At 33.3% G+C, this 18696-nt stretch overlaps 2 protein-coding genes across 5 annotated transcripts; both read right to left on the bottom strand.

Moving 5' to 3' along the window:
• Nucleotides 1–242: 242 nt before the first annotated feature.
• LOC144552382 (uncharacterized) lies at nucleotides 243–4655 on the bottom strand. 3 transcript variants are annotated; one of them, XM_078300390.1, is made up of 3 exons: nucleotides 4372–4655; nucleotides 1515–2003; nucleotides 243–1122 (listed from the first exon to the last, which is right to left on the bottom strand). In XM_078300390.1, exons 2-3 carry the CDS (start codon nucleotides 1846–1848, stop codon nucleotides 536–538), a joined length of 921 nt encoding a protein of 306 aa, XP_078156516.1. In that variant the 5' UTR covers nucleotides 1849–2003; nucleotides 4372–4655; the 3' UTR covers nucleotides 243–535. The 3 variants fall into 3 exon arrangements, with proteins under 3 accessions (XP_078156516.1, XP_078156517.1, XP_078156515.1); XM_078300391.1 differs by having other exon boundaries at nucleotides 4489–4655; XM_078300389.1 differs by lacking the exon at nucleotides 4372–4655 and adding an exon at nucleotides 3114–3630.
• Nucleotides 4656–5958: 1303 nt separating this feature from the next.
• Nucleotides 5959–11957, bottom strand: LOC144552833 (ADP-ribosylation factor GTPase-activating protein AGD5-like). 2 transcript variants are annotated; one of them, XM_078300833.1, is made up of 11 exons: nucleotides 11631–11957; nucleotides 11264–11322; nucleotides 11012–11102; nucleotides 10823–10877; nucleotides 10639–10729; nucleotides 10021–10219; nucleotides 9102–9378; nucleotides 8330–8562; nucleotides 6966–7232; nucleotides 6563–6612; nucleotides 5959–6440 (listed from the first exon to the last, which is right to left on the bottom strand). In XM_078300833.1, the coding sequence occupies exons 1-11, from the start codon at nucleotides 11679–11681 to the stop codon at nucleotides 6287–6289; spliced, it is 1527 nt and encodes a 508-aa protein (XP_078156959.1). In that variant the 5' UTR covers nucleotides 11682–11957; the 3' UTR covers nucleotides 5959–6286. The 2 variants fall into 2 exon arrangements, with proteins under 2 accessions (XP_078156959.1, XP_078156960.1); XM_078300834.1 differs by having other exon boundaries at nucleotides 10033–10219; nucleotides 11631–11940.
• Between the last annotated feature and the right edge of the window lie 6739 nt (nucleotides 11958–18696).

The following is an 18696-nucleotide window of genomic DNA, read 5'->3' as shown; positions in this document are numbered from 1 at the left end:
TGGGTGGTTCATCTGTTTTTTAATAGAACCCATCCGGCTAAACCGGATTTAGCCGATCTTATAGCATATACTATTTTTGTTAAAAACCGAACCGGACATGTATATATTGTCAAGTATTTACAGTCTCCGCTCCATTTGAAATTTTGAAACAAAAAATAAAGCTCAAGGATCCAAAAAAATATATATAATTATGTCATTCATATAAAAGTTTTTATACATATGCACATTTAATATTAATACATATTAAAATAGAGTTGCAATCACCAACAAATAAAATATTAAAAAAAAATTAACCAAATCAGATCTGACAATACTACAACCAGAAAATCACACATCACATCGAAATAGTTTGACAATAGCAATACTACAAATCTACAATAACCATCAGGTCTAGCTTTCTTAAAATTTCATACTTTCTTAACTTAGCCGAGCAACTAATGACTAGTAATTTGTAAATCAGTGCAGTAGAACTATCTAAGGTGCTCGGCGCTCCAGCACCTTGTTTCCCATCTCAAGGCACGTCTGAGTCTCCTCTCTAGTCTTTTAATAAGTCCAGCACATAGGCTATGTCGGCATCAGTCATCTCTTGATCCAAAGGTGAATAATAGGCGTTTCCTGCTCCGGTACCCAGAATCCCATCAGCAGGCATATTTGTGCTATACCCTCCTACATTCTGTTGCCGACTTGCCATCTGTGTATACCCCAGAAAAGCTGGTTGATTCATTGGCTGAGTGAATGGTGGTGCATTTAAGAAACTTGCTGCTCTGGCCTGCTGATTGGATGTGCATCCTTCTGTGTGCAGTTGCGGGTTCATCATCTGCATTGGCACTTGCTGTGAAAACCTCTCATCAGAGCGAGGGGGTATTGGCTGATGAAAAAGTTGGTCCCACGGGAGAGGCCCTTGCTGTTGCATTGGCGCGAAAGGTGGTTGCATATTCATCGAACAAGGCATTGTGTCAGGATTTACTGAGATTTGAGGATTTAATGCACCCCACATGGTTCTCTCTAGTTGAGTTTGTTGCATTGGTACGGGCCATGATGGGAGAGCAAGGGATGGATGTGGCAGCATAGTTGCATTGCCCCAATATTGGAGTGAGGAAGTAGGATCTCCACGAGAAATACCTGTTGAGAATTCTTGAGATATTATGCTTGACTCTTTGAGTTTTAGCAAAGCATATTTAACGATTTTAGAAGTATAATTATGGATCTAAAGCTCTATGGTGCAAGTTCCAAGTCATTCGAAGTATTCTACAGAGAGTTATGACCATTTTATAGAAGACAGTGCATGCAGTGACTGCTTAAGGTTTCTTAGTTTTCTGTTTTATGCCTTAATTGTACAAAATCTTATGGTTTACAGACAATATTTAGAAATATATAAAGAGTTCTAATCAAACATTATGTAACAGAATATAAGCGTGTAAGATTAGAAAATTATAAGAAAGAGAGTACAAGTATGAGAGTTTTCCCAATTATACGATTCTAAAGACTACCATGTGGAGCAAAAGGTAAATTACCTTGATTAGGAACATTAATGTTGCCCTGCTGTTGAATTTCAGTTGGGATCAGCTCAGAAGTGTGCATTGGTAACTGCACTTGCTGAGGCAGAGAACGATTGGTTGCCCCACTAAAGCGATCTAAAAAGAGGGAGAGGGCAATTGAAGAATCTTCAAAGCCGAGTTTGTGTACTGCATTTATTATATCCTCAGATTGCAAGACCTTGTGCCTGGCCAGGGTTAGCTGCTGCTTGACCTCCTTTGTCAGAACACCCATAAATTTAGCAACACAAGATCTGATCACCTCATCAACATCAACATCTATGTGTGCATCTTTGGGGAGAGCCTTCTGCATGATTGATAATATCTTTAGCGTCGGCAAAGCATCAATTCGTTGTTGTGCTGCTGCTAATTCATTCTCCTCTGCTGTTTTGTCGTGTTGTTCGTCCTCTTGAATGACCTGTTCATTTTGTGCTGGTGGTCCACTGGTTGCATCGGATAGAATTGAACCTGCATTGTTGGTTTTATCAGCATCACCATTGTTCTTTAGATGGAAAATTGGAAAGTAGATCAATTTATACAACTAGAAAACTAATGATGCAATTAAAAGTGTTCATTTTCTAAGTTATTTCAGATGTTCTTAATATCAACTTGAAGATTTCTTGTGGTTCACCTTCATCGCAGAAAATGTTTGCGGGACTTACCATCATAAATATTTTTATGCAGAGACATGAGAGACTTTATCATGATGGATCAGAAAACCGAATTTTTAGGAACATTACAAAAATAAAGGATCACAATACAATGTTCCTTTATAGAAGTTCTTCTTTTGTGATGGCATGGCATAACTAGCTTCAAATGGTATTCATTCGTAGGAGATGCATATGGAAAGGATTGTACAAATATCTATGGATGAACAAATCTATTATGTTAATAGTTCAGACAGAGACGGCCATTGTGCACTTAATATGTAGCCAAAAACTGGACTTTAAAAACTATTTATGTACTACACTTGGTTTTGTAGTTATATATTACCACCATGTTTTGAGAGAATTAAATTAATAAAAATAGAGGTGAGCTACTATGCTTTGGCTACCAAAAAAAATAGAGGTGAGGTCTGGAGTTATTTGGGGGTTTTGCTTGTTCACTACGGTTGGGCTGGGAAATCGCAAGAGAGAGGAGTAAAGAGTTAGCTGCTTTAGAGATAAAATAGGGGACCAAAACGGGAAGTACAACAGGGGCTTTACTTCCCAAAGCATGATAGCCCACCTCATATTATATAACAAGTAATTGGAGTTCTCACTTAAAACACCCAGCTATAATCCACATACCATATTCACACAATATAAATATATAAGAAGTTCAACAAAAGAAAATTATCAGATACTCTCAAATTGGATTATTTTTCAGAATCAAAACTTCAGATTATCTACATCCTATAATTTTGTTGCACCTCAGATCCATCAATGCATGGAGGCTAAATAAAATATATTAAGAAAAAAGGGGACATATTTCAACTTGCCAAATAGAACAGATAGTGAAGCCAATGGCTACAAAAGCTCCTAAAATTTTCCTGAGCCTAACTAATTAAGATATAAATAGAAAAATTACAACTCTTACTGGAAGGGGCATCCATGCTTGAATTCACCTCACTATTCAGTTCTTTGATTGAAAGAGGCAAGGCTGGCTTAGGTCAAACTCATTGGGTTGTGTCATTTATATTGTGCTAGGGTGACATTTCTTGTGCTTAGAGATAAAATGGGTCAACGAAACTGTAGTTTGGTGATTTCAGTTACACTGGCATACAGACAAAAACAGTCAGGCTGTAAAGGGAGATAAATTCAAATTTCTACACATGTAAGTGAGGGAATTAAAAAGCAAAAGAGATGACTCATTTCAGTAGGCATCTATATCTTCTATTACCCCTAAGCATTTGCATATCCTTTCTATTCATCCTAATTTTGATCACATGGCCCATGAACGTCTATCCATAAAGCCATATACAAAATGTGCAAAACAGTATATAGACTGATAATGTCACTAAATCAGCACAAATATTTTTTTTTCAAAAAAAAAAAAAAATAGACACAATGAATGTACAAAGTAAAGAGTGCTTTCGTGCAGCGTCAATATTAGAGGTCCTTTTTAAATTCAAAGTGTTTTTTTATATTTAATTCTAACAATTTCAAAGTGCTTTCATGCAGCGTCATAATCGCATCTGACTCCCCCTCTATGTTACAATATTGACGTCCTTTTTTAATTCAAAGTGTTTTTTATATTTAATTCTAACAATTTCAAAGTACTTTCATGCAGCGTCATGATCGTATCTGACTCCCCCTCTATGTTACCCTGATACTTCATATATGGTCTCGTACCCGTATCGTATATCGGATAAGTATCACCGATACTTTATATATCAGATACTTTACTTCATATATCGGATATGTATTGTATCGGTATCCGATATCTGTATCCTTTTGAAAATTGTTGTATCACCGTATCCATTTCGTATCCGATACGATAAACGTATCCATATCCATGCGACATACCCGTACTTGCTGGACTAGTTTGCAAAAAATGCAAGAGCATTTTGACAACTGTGATTTTTTTTTTTCGAATTAATTACTTATAGCAGCATATTACTTTATGAACTTATTTCCAATTCTCACTTACCAATCTCAAACTCACTCATTTAAACACCCACAACAAATGGAAAATATAAAACCATATATGACCAATAATTGCTAGCGGCTGGTTACCAATAATCCTCTACAGCTGTTCGACACAATACAGTTGCTAGCTCCAAACCTCTCACCAAATGACTTTTGCATTTAATAGAACTTGAATTATTAGCAAATTGCACAATCAATTCATTTACCTCCATTAAGACTCTGGAAAGCCCAAATCTTGCTCTCAAGCGGAGATGCATGCAATTAAATCTGGAAATGAGGCTCTGTGGCTACATCGAATTTCAGGGTTAGACACTTCTCCTCACCGATTGTTCATGGATTAGCCTGGACCGCCATTAGAGACGCCTCTTCAGCCCAGCATTCATTCTTTTCATCTCACCGCCAACAATGATCTGGCGGTACATTCCTCGAGGCATCAATTCTTGCGCATGAACTGCGGAATCAAGCGAGAAGAACTCAACACTCATTCTACGGCCATCCCTCTTTGCTAGAATGGAATTATTCGGGGTTTCTCACACAGATCATCTTCACAGGGGTGGTACGGATCCAGTGAAGTGAACTCAAATTTTTAGTTTAGATGTAGACCGTCCGATCAGAATCCAGACTAATCCGACTGGAGGTGGAATTGCATGGGATCTCTTTAATATTGGTGTCTAAACGGATCTGACGGTCCGGATCTAAAAACAAAATTCAAGTTACTTTTGGTGATTATCTTCATATGGCGTGCGTTGGATTAGCGGAGTAAAAGGACGTACGTTGGATTATCATCAAACCATGTAACATGTATGTGATCCAAGTATCCAACCGAATCCAAAAGTGGTGCAGACCGCGTGCGGTTCAATCTGCTCACATATTGCAATAGTTCGCACGTCTCCAAATCCTAAGTCTATTAAATAGGCTCCTTTTTAAAATAAAATATAATTATATAAAATAGACAGGCTGTCAAGGTGGCTCCATTTTTTGAAAAAAAAAGGGAACCCGACATGGGGCAACGAAATGTCTCACCATGAGCTATGATCGGTTTTCATAGCAATCCAACGAGCCGAGTGAGTTAAAGATTTAAGAGCTGAGCAGAAAATTTCAATTCATAATCGTCCCGAATTAGAAACGAGCTAAGCTCGTTAGCTCATTGTTCTTGGTTGGACCTTATTTTAGGAAAAAAAAAAATTTATACAAACTTTTTTTTTAAGCTGAACATTATAAAATTCACACAAATTTATTTAAATTCATACCTAGCCGAGTTGGCTTACTAGCTCGCGAGCGAACTAAGCCCCAACTCAAACTCATTTAATATGGACCGAGCCCAATAACAAGCTTGCTCGTTAACATCTCAAACCAGCAACAAACGAGCTATTAGCGATCGAGTCACAAACTGATCCCGATCAATCCAGGAGCTACGATATCTTTAGAGTAATCAGCTATGTTTGTGATCACGAGATCTAGAGAATAATCAGCTAAAAAAAGGTGGGAGCTAATATCTACGTTTAATGCTTGGTGGGAAAACTGCATGGCAAGCATTGGATCAATGGAAAAAATAAAAATACTTCCGGGAGAAGCAGTATAATAATTTGTTAATTTGTTATTAATTAGGATCAGTTATGGACCTTATGGTACAATCTTACGGTACATGTCAGTGTCCCGTTACCAACCGACAGATCGTATTTGAAGTTTATTTTTTGTTCTGAAGTAGAAGTTTTTTTTATTACAAGAAAAATTAAAGTGCCCATAGAGGGACTTCTATGTTAAAAAAAAAAATTGTAATGAAAATATGCATATGGGAATGCCAGAAGGTGCTTTCGAAATTTAACAAGTCAACTGACACAATACACCCAATATAAAATGTCTATATGCAAATATAAAATACTAAAATACTAAACATGTATGACCTAATCCTATCAGATCTCTAAGATCCTATATTCATGCGTCAACCAGCAATAAATAAATATTTGTTTTTTCACAGCCCAAATAGAGAGAATGAATACCACCATTGACAAATATGAAATTCTCTATAATTCAAGTGTACAGAACCTAAAATTACCCCTAAAATATGAAATCCTTCTTAGATCTGTCTACATCCTTGAATTATGTATGAATCGAGGGACTTCAGCGCTTGTTGAGCATGTCTCGAGTTAAAGAAGAGAAATCATACTCTTGTCCAGTACGGGTCGGTAAAGAAGCAACAGCTGAAGGCGCAACGGGCTTGTTGAACCCACCTGGGCTCAACCCATTAGCTGCAACCGCTGAGTTAACATACATCCTGAATTTAAAAACAAAAAATAAAAGCAATTTTCTATTTAGGATTCAAAAACCTGTTCTGCTCTAAGTAAAGATCAAATAAATAATATTTCTGTAGTAAAAACGAAAAGGAAAAAAATTTACCCAGGTGTACCAAATGAATTGAAATTCCCAGCAGCGGGTTGGACATTTGCCTGTCAACATATCACAAAATTAAGTCAAACATTCACCATTTGTACCTTCTAATAGGACGAGTCTTTTATAAAACTGTAAAAAATTATCTTAAAGACAAGTCAAAAATACAAATATGACTCACTGTACACACTACAGGAATATTTTGTATAACCCAAAACAACACAATAAAATCCATCATACCACTCCCCTAATTTCTCCGAATATAACAAGCTAGTACTTGTATTCAGGACAGTATGCATATGTAATTATGTACTGTGTTTACAGTGGCATGTGAGCTTTTCTCATCTTGCAGGGTATACATGTAATTCTTCATGAGCATGTACCAAGAAAAATAGTTAATAAATTTATTTACCTGACCAAAATTGTTGACACCATTCTGACCCATGACGGGTGCCACCATTACAGGAACTTGGTAACCCATAATTGGCAAGGTCTGAGCTGGGAAAACAGCAGGTGGTGCAAACGACATATTGAGGTTAGGGTTCGGGTTTTGATGAAGGGGTTTTGTGGGAGGTTGAGAGGAGGCTCCAGATTTCATGGCAGCCATAAGCAAAGCTTGTTGCTGTGCCAGGTAAGCCATCTGTTGCTGATGCATTGCATAAGGGGAAACAACATTTCCCTGTTAAACAGGTAAAACTTACATTAGAAGCCATTCAATAATTATTAAAGGAGTGAAGCTATGGTACTATGCATAGCGGATATTAGTCTGTACTATGGATCAAAAACTCGATTTTTAAAATCCAAACAGTGCCCTTCAAAATGATCTCCATATGAAAATGTCTGGTAGATCAAATTTTACATTTTTTAGAATATCTTTTTAACTACATTTTTTAGATAGGTAGAAAATCACTTGATCTAAAGATTTTAGACCATTCAAAGTAGTGATTTTCTACCTATCTAAAAAAATTCCTAATAAATATAAAATTTAGTCTACAAGTACATTTATATGGAGATCATGTTGAACAGATTGACTGTTTGCACTATGAAAGCAAAGACATTGATCCATAGTACGGAACAATATGCTCTATGCATAATACCATATCCTCACTATTATTAAAGATAAACAAGTGAGCTATGTAAATGTTGGAAACATTAATGGTATCATGTGCCCATGTTGGGACAATATTTGCCAAAAAAATTGAAGAAATGTTAATTAGATTTTGAGTAAATTACATGGTAGGACCAAATCAACATGATATGACCATGATGAGATGGAATTTTGTGCACTCTTTAGGCGAATATCAATGGTAGTATCTATTTGGTACAAATTAAAAGGTATTCGGGACCAAAATGAGTAAATGGTAAGACTATAGGATAATTCATGTAATTTTCTGCAAAAGAAAATCACCAAACATTTCTGTTGTGCAATAAAAACCCACAATATTGTTTTCGTTATTTGCAAACGACGATTATTTATTTAAAATAAAGATTATATATGACAGACCACTAATTGATTATACTAAACCAGCTTTGTTGATGACCAATTTATGGAAATTCCGAACCAAAAGCTCCAATTCCTTCTGTTTTAAAATAAATTCAAATTTTACTTGGCAAAAAAAAAATTATTTGTCAATAGATAGAATTTTCCAATACGCATCCAAAGCTAATAGTTCGTGCTAGTTGCAAATAACATAAAATGATACATGCCTAAGAATTTTGCAAATGCATAAAATCTCAGTACTATTTCCAAAAAAAAAAAAAAAGATAAAAGAAAACCTTTTCAAAGAGGCTCATGATTTCATTCTTGGCATTGGCCGGTTGTGAAGTAATAGAAGAGGGAGTGGATAAGACATTGGTTGGTTGTTGTGTAAATAGTGAGGAAGAAGATAAGTTAACAGATGGTGAGCCTTTGAATAAATCCTCAAGCTGTCCGATAGGATTTTCGGTTTTTTTTTTGGTAATTTTTGGAGCCTCTTGTTTCTTCTCAGTAGCTGGCTTTACTTCAATAGCTGCAATATTTTGAATTTTTTTATTTTAGTTTAAAAATAAATAAATAAAGGCAAGCAAATAACATTATCCGTCACCCAAAATAATAAAGTAGTTTAATTTCACATGTGCCCCTACAAAACACAATAATATTGTTTATACTGTATCACATATACTCATGTAGAACTCAAATTATCTTATGTGTTATCAGATATTGCACAATAAAACAAGTTCCACCTACAACTCTCTAAAACAGAGGAGGTTTCTTTCTTAGTTTATGTAAAATGCCAAATTACCCTTCTTAAACTTCCCCAATTGCAGAGGCACAATCAGCGAGGATACAAGGAAAGGGAATCTTAAACAAATTTGGGAACTAAAATGAAAATATGTAGGATATGTTAATGTTTTGAAGAATAAAATCTGTATGGCCTAAGCTTTAGGGGCTTAAGCATAATAATTCTAATTTTGTAGGCAAAAGTGTAAGATGTAAACTATCCGATTGAGGAAGATGTAATTTTGTAATTTTGAAAGCATCGAGAGTTTCATAAAAGGGAAAACTTACATTGGAACTCGGCCCAAGAGTTAGCCTCGACGGAAGGAGAACTAGTAGAAGAAGGTTCTGGAGCCTTATCAGGTGTAGGTTCCATTGATAGCATGTTAAAGAGATCTGTTGCATAGTCAACATTTGGAGGAGCTACAGGTGCAAGTGGACTTGCGGTTTTTTGAGCTGATGTAACTTGCGTTGTTGTGTCTGCCTTTGTTGGTGAATAGGCTGTCACTGGAGATTTCGGTGATTCCGAATTTGGTGACACCGACTCAGCTTTTGGTTCAGACGAGACCTATTTTCAATGTTGTTGAAACAAGAGAATGTTATATATACAATGCAGTTCATCTTTTGAATCTAAATTTATAGTACACAATTCCTCTTGACGGCTTTAGCAAATAAAAGCCAAACCTAATCATTCAACTAAAATTTAATGTTATTAAATGATTCGTTTTCTGGTTTAAATGGTTCGCTTCGGTTGAATTTTTTAATTAATTTGGTTTTTTATGTTGGTTTGGTTTAATCTCTCTTATTCGGTTCAACCAAACAAGCCAAAATTTACTTGATATATACTTGAATTACTTCATTTTTTATATTTGGTTTGGATTAATCTCTCTTATTTCGGGTCGAGTGATTTATATCTTGATATTTATTTCTAGGATTATTAAATGTTTTTGTGTATGTATTGAGTTTTGACCTTTTGAAATCTAATCTCTCTTATTTCAACCAAACAAACCAAAATTTACTTTGGTTTTTTAGTTTGGATGTTATTCAGTTGACAAGTTTAATTGAGTTGGTTCGGTTAGATTTTTTAAAACCAAATAAAATTTTGGTTTGACTATTTTAATTTGGTTTTATTCGAACCGACCGTTTGAACACCCCGAGTTGCCCCAATATAAGACAACATATTAATCTAGGATTGACATAATAAATTCACCTTTGGTACAACCTTGGGAGCTACATGAGTGGCTCTTCTAACAGTGGGGAGCGGCACATGGTGCAACTCATCAGAAGAAGAAGTCCTTGAATGGTTAGCTGAACCATGTCCAGCTCTGTTATTGACATGATTCTCTTCAACCGGTTTTGGAGTAGGCCGAGGTGTTCCATCACGCGGTACCCATCTCTTATCCTCGTATCTGTTAAGTGTCAATAAACATTTAACAAAAGTAGAGAAAATGTAACTGAAAAAGAAGGGAAAAAATTTACAGTGTAGTTATGAAGCATCAAAGTCAAATGTAGAGTAAAGATACGGCAAATAACATGTATACCCTTCCTCTTGTATTTACTTTTAGGAGTGCAAAAATTACCTCTCGTATAATTTCTAATTTGTTTAGACTTTAGATACAAAATGCCTCAAGGAGGGTATTTTGGGAATCTTTTAGAGGAGATGGCAAGGAAAGGATAGATATCATTATCATTCATGTAATGCAAGAGCATACGAGATAACTTCTCCATTTTTGAGTAAATTGATACTTTGACAATTTGTAAGGGTAAAGTTGAAAATATTCCAGAGAAAGAACAAAGAGATGAAAGAAACAAAAAGTAATCGACATACTTTGCACGAATGAAATTCTCAATGCCGACACGATCATAATTAGGAGGTAGCTCGGCCTCCCAGTAACAATTTGCCCTTTCATTTCCCATTGCTACATTTAAAATAATACATTATAAGGTTGTGATCATAAAATGAAAAACTTCATGTATTCAAAATAAATTGATGTAAAGAAAGAAGTAGATACATTGAATAAATGCAACTTGCTCGGGCAGCCATGTGTCTAATGTGGCCGATCTAACCTATATATTATATTTACAACAACAAGCAAATAAGCAATTAGCAAATATAAGATCTCCTGAATGAAAGAAAACAACAAAAAATTGTAATATGAAAATTGCATAGAGGAGAAAAATTACAGGTATAAATAGCCAACCTTTGAAATATGAACTCCTAAACTACGGTGTATACCAGAACATTGCATGCATATGAAAATCCCTAGATTCACACTAGCCCATCTCGGTCCCCTATTAGAAAATAAATACAAAAATACAAATTTTATACTGGTACCAGTAATGATAGCACAATCAGGTAAAGATATCCTTACTATAACACATTAAATGCATGAACAGTGAACCAAAAGAGAAAATATTGATTAGATATAATAAAATTGAAAGCAAATAGTTACTTGGATTTGCAATCAGCGCATTCTCTATTTTCTGGGTGTCTTAGCAGTCCTTCCAAAATCTGTACAGAACAAAAAAAAATATAAACAAACAAACCAAATACACAGCAGTCACATATGCTTGCATCTAATTGGTAATATCATTTAATTTTTCACAATCCCTTTCGTCCATATTGTAACCTCTCAAAAGCTACCAATTTATTCGTATAGTACAATCGGGAACAAATCTAATTCCAAAACTTACCAAATAGAAAAGAAAATTCACGAATTTTGAGTTGCTTTGGCCAGAAAATCGAATCAACAACCTATAACCGCATAATTAGTATCGAATTGAAGCTTCAGATAAGATGAATCTAGAGCAAGGACTCACCTTTTTGTGTCTAGCATTGAGCTCTTTAGAAACAGATGCCTTCTCGTTCATCCTTGCTTCTCAACTAAACGCCTCTCACCCAATTCGGGGCAACAATCTATCTAGGAAAAGATACGATCTTATACAGATTTGTAAACTCGTATCAACAAAACAGGATTCTTTGAACAGTAAACGGATCCTTCTCTCTCTATCTTTATCTCTTAATCAAAGTGGAGAAGAGGGGGGAAACCGAAGGAATCGATCGATCGCTTGGCCTCCTGTTTCCTTTGCGTTTCTTCTTTCCTTTTTCGCTTCTCTTCTCTTCTCCAACTATTTTATACTTGCACTTTATATTTTGGGTTTCTGATTTATTCTCTTTAGCATAGTAGGTGCACCAAAACGGTGCCCCGTATCTGCTCCCCAGGGAATAACTTCTCTATATAAAAATATAATAATAATAGAACAGCTCATCCTTTTAATTTTAAATTAAAACTTCTATTTTATTGTGATCCATATATTTATTATTTATTACTAGCCCGGAGATATGATCAATAATTATTAGAAAAAAATAGAAACAATATTGGTGAATTTTTTTTATAATTACTGAAATTTATTTCCAAAAGATAAAAAAAATTATGAGCATTTCTCACTGACATCTGATTTTAAATTTTGACAAATACTCTGAATACAAGTTTTTACATTAAAAATGTTTACATTGCACTTTTATGTAATGTAAGTAGAATATAGCAATTTAAAGAAGGTGTATGTGTTGATCCCAAAAGCACATAGGGGGTGAATAGGGTATTTTTTAAATTTTAATTTAAGTTATAAAGTTCAAGTGTGTCATAAAGTTATTATTGACAGAAACTTAGAATAACTTTGTACTAAACTAAAAGTATGAAATAAATAAAGTAAAGGGTAGAGTTTAGAGACACTTGACACAATAGTTGTTTACGGAGTTCGGCACTAACGCCTATGTCTCAGGGGCCCGCGACCTTCGAGATGGCGCGTCTTTCTTTATCCAATGAGAAATGATTACAAAGTGGAATCGGTGAGCCCTTACAATCTTCTGGGAAGTCACACGGCCCGAACAAGGAGCACTAAAGGCTCAAGGAAGACAATCTGATTCGTGAGGATTCAAGGATTGCTGGGTGAGCACAAAGGCTCGAAGTAGTAAATTGATTGATCACGCAGGATCACTCTAGGAGTTGTGTAATTGATTGAATAAGTTTGAAATTGATTGTGAGTATTGAAGTTTAAGCACACAACCAACAATGGCTTTTTCTAGATCTATAAATATGAAATGTTGAAATTGGGGGCGGCTAGAGTGTCAATCCAAACCTTGGAATAGTTTTTATTTATAGAGAGTTGTCAAAAAGGAAGTAAGTGGTCATGACCGTTGCAACGGTTCATGGACCGTTACAACGGTAGGGTAGTTCGAACAGATTTGGATATGCAACAGTCAAGGACCGTTGTAACGGTCTCCACAATGGAAGTCTTTGTCTCAACTTCCGGCTGGAGCCGCTTGATTTGATTTAATGCGGCGCAATCATTTCTGCGACTTGATTTATTCCATTGCAACGATTCCTGGATCGTTGCAACGGTAGGCCTCCACTTAGTTCAGTCTCAATCTTATTTTACCAATTTTACAGATTAATTGTCCTTAATCTTGAGTTATGCTTTTGCTATCCATACTCTTGTGCTTCATGACCACATCTTTGATGTTATATTGCAGTTCATTGATTCATTATCGATGCGTATTTATTGTATCTCCAGTTATCATGAACCTGCACATGTCTTAAGAAGAAAAACTGTAAAATATAATTATGTATATTTTGCAAATCCAGTCAAACGAGCAAGTCGAGGGCTCCAAAAGCCAATAGTATGTAATTGTGATTATCGGTTTGGATTTTTCATATTAATCTTCACATAAGTTATGTATATCAATTACAAAATAGGAGAGATCAATTGCCAAAGGTAAATTAAGATGTAACACATTTAATGATTTAATTTTTTAATTTAAGTATGAATAAAAAAAATTCATACTATTTAACTCCAATGATAGTTTAAATTAAATCTTTTTTATTGTAAATGTAAATTAGCAACCAGTTGCTTTACCACCATGTGTTGTGCCCACTGATCGAAAGCCTCTCGTGTGCAAATTGTCAAAAAAATTGTGACCACTGTGTGAATACACCCTTACTTTGATCGATTAGTCATATAGAATGTATATTTTGGTGTAACAAATCATATTTGACAACACTAGCAAAATAAAAAACATAAAAACTATATATTGTTGTGGTTACTAGACAAGAAATGCATTACAAAATTATCATTCAACTTCAATTTTATTCTTAGGACTTACCTTTTTTTTCCTTCTAATTGAATCACAAAAATAAATTGACATAATGAATTAGAAAATTTTATCAAAAAAATAATAATGAATTAGAAAAGCAAACTATATAATCTATCGGCATAAATTACAACTTTCTTCAAAAAAAAAAATTATTATGTGAATAATTCATAATAGGGCATTAAAATTTTTATTTTAAATAACTCAATTAATGTTCCAGAATTTAAATCCATTAAATTTGAAAAATGAAATAACCATTAAATTACAACTTAATTAATGTTCCATAATTTAAATCCATTAAATTACAACTTTCTTCAAAAAAATAAAAATAAATTATGTGAATAATTCATAATAGGCATTAAATTTTTTATTTTAAATAACTTAATGTTCCATAATTTAAATCCATTAAATTTGAAAAGTGAAAGGACCATAATCCAGAGTTAATACTAATAATCACAATTTTAAAAGCCCAACCACATCATTATAATACTAGAACTACAAACACAATTTTAAACTCCAAAATTAATTATGTTTTTTTTTTTTGTTCTTAAATTCTCTAGTATGAATTCACACATTTTAACTGAGTGATTTTGTATATGTCAAATAGAGAACTATTTCACAAAAGAGCTAATTCAGTTCAAATATCTTTTTTTATTGAAAAAGCACCACATTAAGTGGTGCATGATATATAGATTTCCACCGCACTTATTTAGACTCCACCTTGGTGAACTTTCCAAGTTGTAATGAGGGATGTTAAGAGTACCCATCGTATACCCAAAAATGTTGTTGACACATGCAAGCGACAACAAAAGATCATGTCAAAGTTGCTTCAAACCAAAGTATAGCTTCTCTATCATTCTATACACAATAAAATATTTAAAAAGGTATCCATTCAACAATGTTATGTTCCCTAGCAATATTATCATAATTATATTACTTTATGACAAGACAATTTGTTATAATAAAAAATTTAATCCTTATCATGCTTCCTCATTAAAAAGAATTAAATCTTTTGTGCACGTAATAATATTGTTTTCTTGTAATAATTTGAGGGTCATTGTCAGACATAGCTATCAAATTAGTCAAAGTTGGCTCCTCTTTCCATGGCCCTCAGTGATTTCATTATGCTTGCTTAGTATAAATATCATTATCTTTTCTTTAATTTCATTGTATATATTTTGTGGATTCTGTGGTGCAAACATGACATTATGTGAGGATTTGATTGGTTGTGAAGAATTTGTTAAAAATGATCAACAATAGATATAGTTTTACAAGTCATTAAAAAGATAATTATTGGTGCGTAATATATTTTTTATTTGAATTGGAAGATATTGGCTAGCAATTTTAAAAGGAAAATTTTAAGTGGGCAATTGAGTTTTCTATGAAAAAACTTTAGGAACAAACTCAAATTAGATGTGTTGCAATTTAAGAATATTTAAAAGCTTAAATTTGCATTTTTCACAGACTTGTTCCTTATTTAGCCTTCTCTTCTTATATTATTAGGTATAGTGGTGGAGCCATGTATATGTAGAAGAAGACACTTTGTCTCTGCTGACTCAAAATATTATAAATATATATATATATATATATATATATTTAAAATCATATTTACAAAATAAAATTTTTGCTAAGCATGCTTGAACTTTACTATAATTATAAAATTGTTGTCCTACGTACCATTGACTTTGCTCCTTATTTAGATGATTTTTAACACTCCTTTTATTAATTTCTGAATTTAAAATTCGGCATTAATGGCACAATATCAATTTACTCGATCTAAACTTTCTTCTTGATTTATTTTTCGGTTCTAAATGAAATAAGCACTTTAACCGGTAGAGTAGAACTAGGGTGCTCTTAGTTTTGGTGAGCTTAACTCTAAAACTTATCAAATCGATTTCAAATAACGAATCCGAACCGTTGAAACCCGCCTACCTTACGTGCGATGCATCTACATGTGAAATTTTTAAACATTCGAATTAATTTAGTATTAAGTCAAGCGGTCAAAAAACGTTCAAAAATGAATGCACTAAAATTAATTTATTAACCTTCTAATTTTGACCGCTTAACTTTATACTAAATTAATTCGAATGTTTAAAAATTTCATATGTAGATGCATCACACGTAAGATAGGCGGATTTCAACGGTTCGGATTCGTCATTTGAAATTGATTTTATGAGTTTTAGAGTTAAGCTCACCAAAACTTTGGTGAGCTTAAGAGCACCCTAGTTCTACTCTTAACCGGTATAGATAATATTATTTCTCTAACAGTTGTGTTGTTTTGGTCAATCCGAATTTTTAATTTTACTTCTTTATCTTTCTGCACAATAGTTGTAATGCATATAATATAATAAAACGTACTGGTCTTTTTTATTTAATAGCTGATTTTATTATCATACGACCTTTTCCAAAAATAAAAAATAGCAAACAGTAGTATACAGGCTTTAGGAAAAAAAAATAATGCTGGTAAAGGATACACGACGAACAAAGATTACACATGTATCATAGTTACTACCACGATATAAAAATATATATATATATACATATGAAAGCACATTAATCATCATAATGTCATGTGCGTTGGGGTTTACGTGGACCCTATTTTTGGATTATATTTTTTTATAATAATTTTTGGTATCAACTTGGCTAACCAAAATAATCATAATACAAAGTCAACTACGACTCTACAAGTGTACCAACAAAAAGGTGACATAATTAGAGCATATAAAAGACAAAGAGGTAGAAATGCACATTCTATTGTTGATTTACGACATATATACGTACAGTAGTAAATAATCATGTCCATACAAACTGTCATTATACAAGCTGATGAAATCAATATTGAACATATATATATATGGTGGGCTTTGATTGCTTTTGATAAGTTCAGAAATCAAAGTCAATTATTCTAAAACTTCTATGTACCCTCTCTCATTTTGCTCAATACTTTAGATCTAAGGCAACCACTTTTCCTATGTAATATCTAGGTCTTCCCCTTCATACTCAGAAATTGTTAGCCCTTCAATGAAATTTTCTTATTGATAAAGTAGAAAAGAAATTTCAAAATTGGAAAGGTAGCTTGCTATCTATAGGTTGTAGAATCACTTTGATTAATTTAGTATTATCCTCATTTTCTTTGTATTTTTTGTCAGTATATAAAATTTCAGATTCTATTATCAACATAATTGATCAATTACGTCGTAGATTTTTATGGCAATGGTCTATTACAGGGAAAACAAGATATTCATTATTAAATTAGCAAAAAACTTGTTTTTCCAAATAGTTTGGAGGATTAGGAATACTAGATTTTAAGCAAATGAACTTAGCATTACTCTGAGATAATGGTGGAAAGTAAAAGACCCCACCTATGCAAGTAATTGGAAATTCAATGTGCTTGTTTTGTTAAAATATTTAAATTCGATGCTATTTAAAAAAAAATCCCTTATTTTGTGGAACATATTTTTCTTAGATTTTTCACCAACTCTTCAACATTTTCTTCATGAATGATTTTGTGAATTATTGGGCCAAAAGCATATAAAATGTACTTGTTGAAATTAATTAAAGGAAAAGATATGTATATTGCTTAATATTTGGTCACACAACGCGGTAGAAAGATACAGTTGATGTTGATAGCATCTCAATATTGATAATGACATACAACAAATAATATAGTCATGTACATTCTTTCTAAAAATTATAAAATTAAACGAAGTTGCACGTTATGGCCTTTAATTAATTTGTGATATATGTTATGATCTTGAAAAGGTGAAATTAACAACGATGTTAGCTGAGATTTATGTAAGGAATACAAACTGATCAAACAATGGTGATTAGAAAACTTTTTTTTTGTTTATTACGGTAATTCTAAAGTTTTAAATAATCGGACAATATAGAAAAATGAAAAAAAAAAAAGACAAAATACTATTACCAAGCATAGTGACAAATGAATTATTCAGGTTCAGTACGGCGAGATTAAAAATTTGTGATTCGAAAATAATTCAGGTCTAATTCCGAAATGCTTCGAAATTATCTGGGCTAGAGATCTCAGTCCTGCAAGAGAAAAAAAAATGTTCTGGGAAATATTCGGAAAAAATTCGTGAATAATTCAGAAAAAATTCGTAAAATTCGCGAATTATTCGGGTTAAAATTTGGTCAACTGAATAATTTGGTGTTCAGTTCGGCATCACCAAAAATACAAATTATTCGGCTTTAATTCGGATTTAATTCGCGAATCTTGTGACTATGGTACCAAGCTTTATTTTTGTTTTGCCCATAAATCTTGAACTCAAAATAAATTATTTTCTCGAATATTTGAAATGAATCCCACAATATAAAAAGATAAGTCATTGTGAGTGAGTCTATGGTACTATGCATATTATGATTTGGCACCGTGCTACGGCTCTATATTCAAGTTTTCAAATCCTAATGGTTGATCCGAACCGTTCATCTTGTTCTCCATATTAATATGTGTTTGGAGACCAAATTTTACATTTTTTGAAAATTTTTTACTATTTTTTTAGATTTATTGAAAATCACTGTTTTTGGATGGTCCAGAATTTTCAGATCAAGTGATTTTCTAAATATCTAAAAAAATAGGAAAAATATTTCAAAAAATGTAAAATTTGGTCTCCAAACACATATTAATATGTAGAACAAGGTGAACGGTTCGGATCGACCATTAGGATTTGAAAACTCGAATATAGAGCCGTAGCATGGTAACAACCCGTGATATGCATA

This window comes from Carex rostrata, chromosome 4 (assembly GCF_964058835.1).
Source record: "Carex rostrata chromosome 4, lpCarRost1.2, whole genome shotgun sequence".
Classification (NCBI taxonomy): Eukaryota; Viridiplantae; Streptophyta; class Magnoliopsida; order Poales; family Cyperaceae; genus Carex; species Carex rostrata.
Note: the sequence above shows the minus strand (reverse complement) of the source record. Positions and strands in the feature narration are given on the sequence as shown.

Coding starts and splice junctions, on each gene's coding strand:
- LOC144552833 (XM_078300833.1), bottom strand. CDS start 11,681: ATGAACGAGAAGGCATCTGTTTCTAAAGAGCTCAATGCTAGACACAAA. Junction 11,323..11,630: donor TCAATGCTAGACACAAAAAG/GTGAGTCCTTGC, acceptor TGTTCTGTACAG/ATTTTGGAAGGACTGCTAAG. Junction 10,220..10,638: donor GAGAATTTCATTCGTGCAAA/GTATGTCGATTA, acceptor GACACTTAACAG/ATACGAGGATAAGAGATGGG.
- LOC144552382 (XM_078300389.1), bottom strand. Junction 1,123..1,514: donor CATTAATGTTCCTAATCAAG/GTAATTTACCTT, acceptor AATTCTCAACAG/GTATTTCTCGTGGAGATCCT.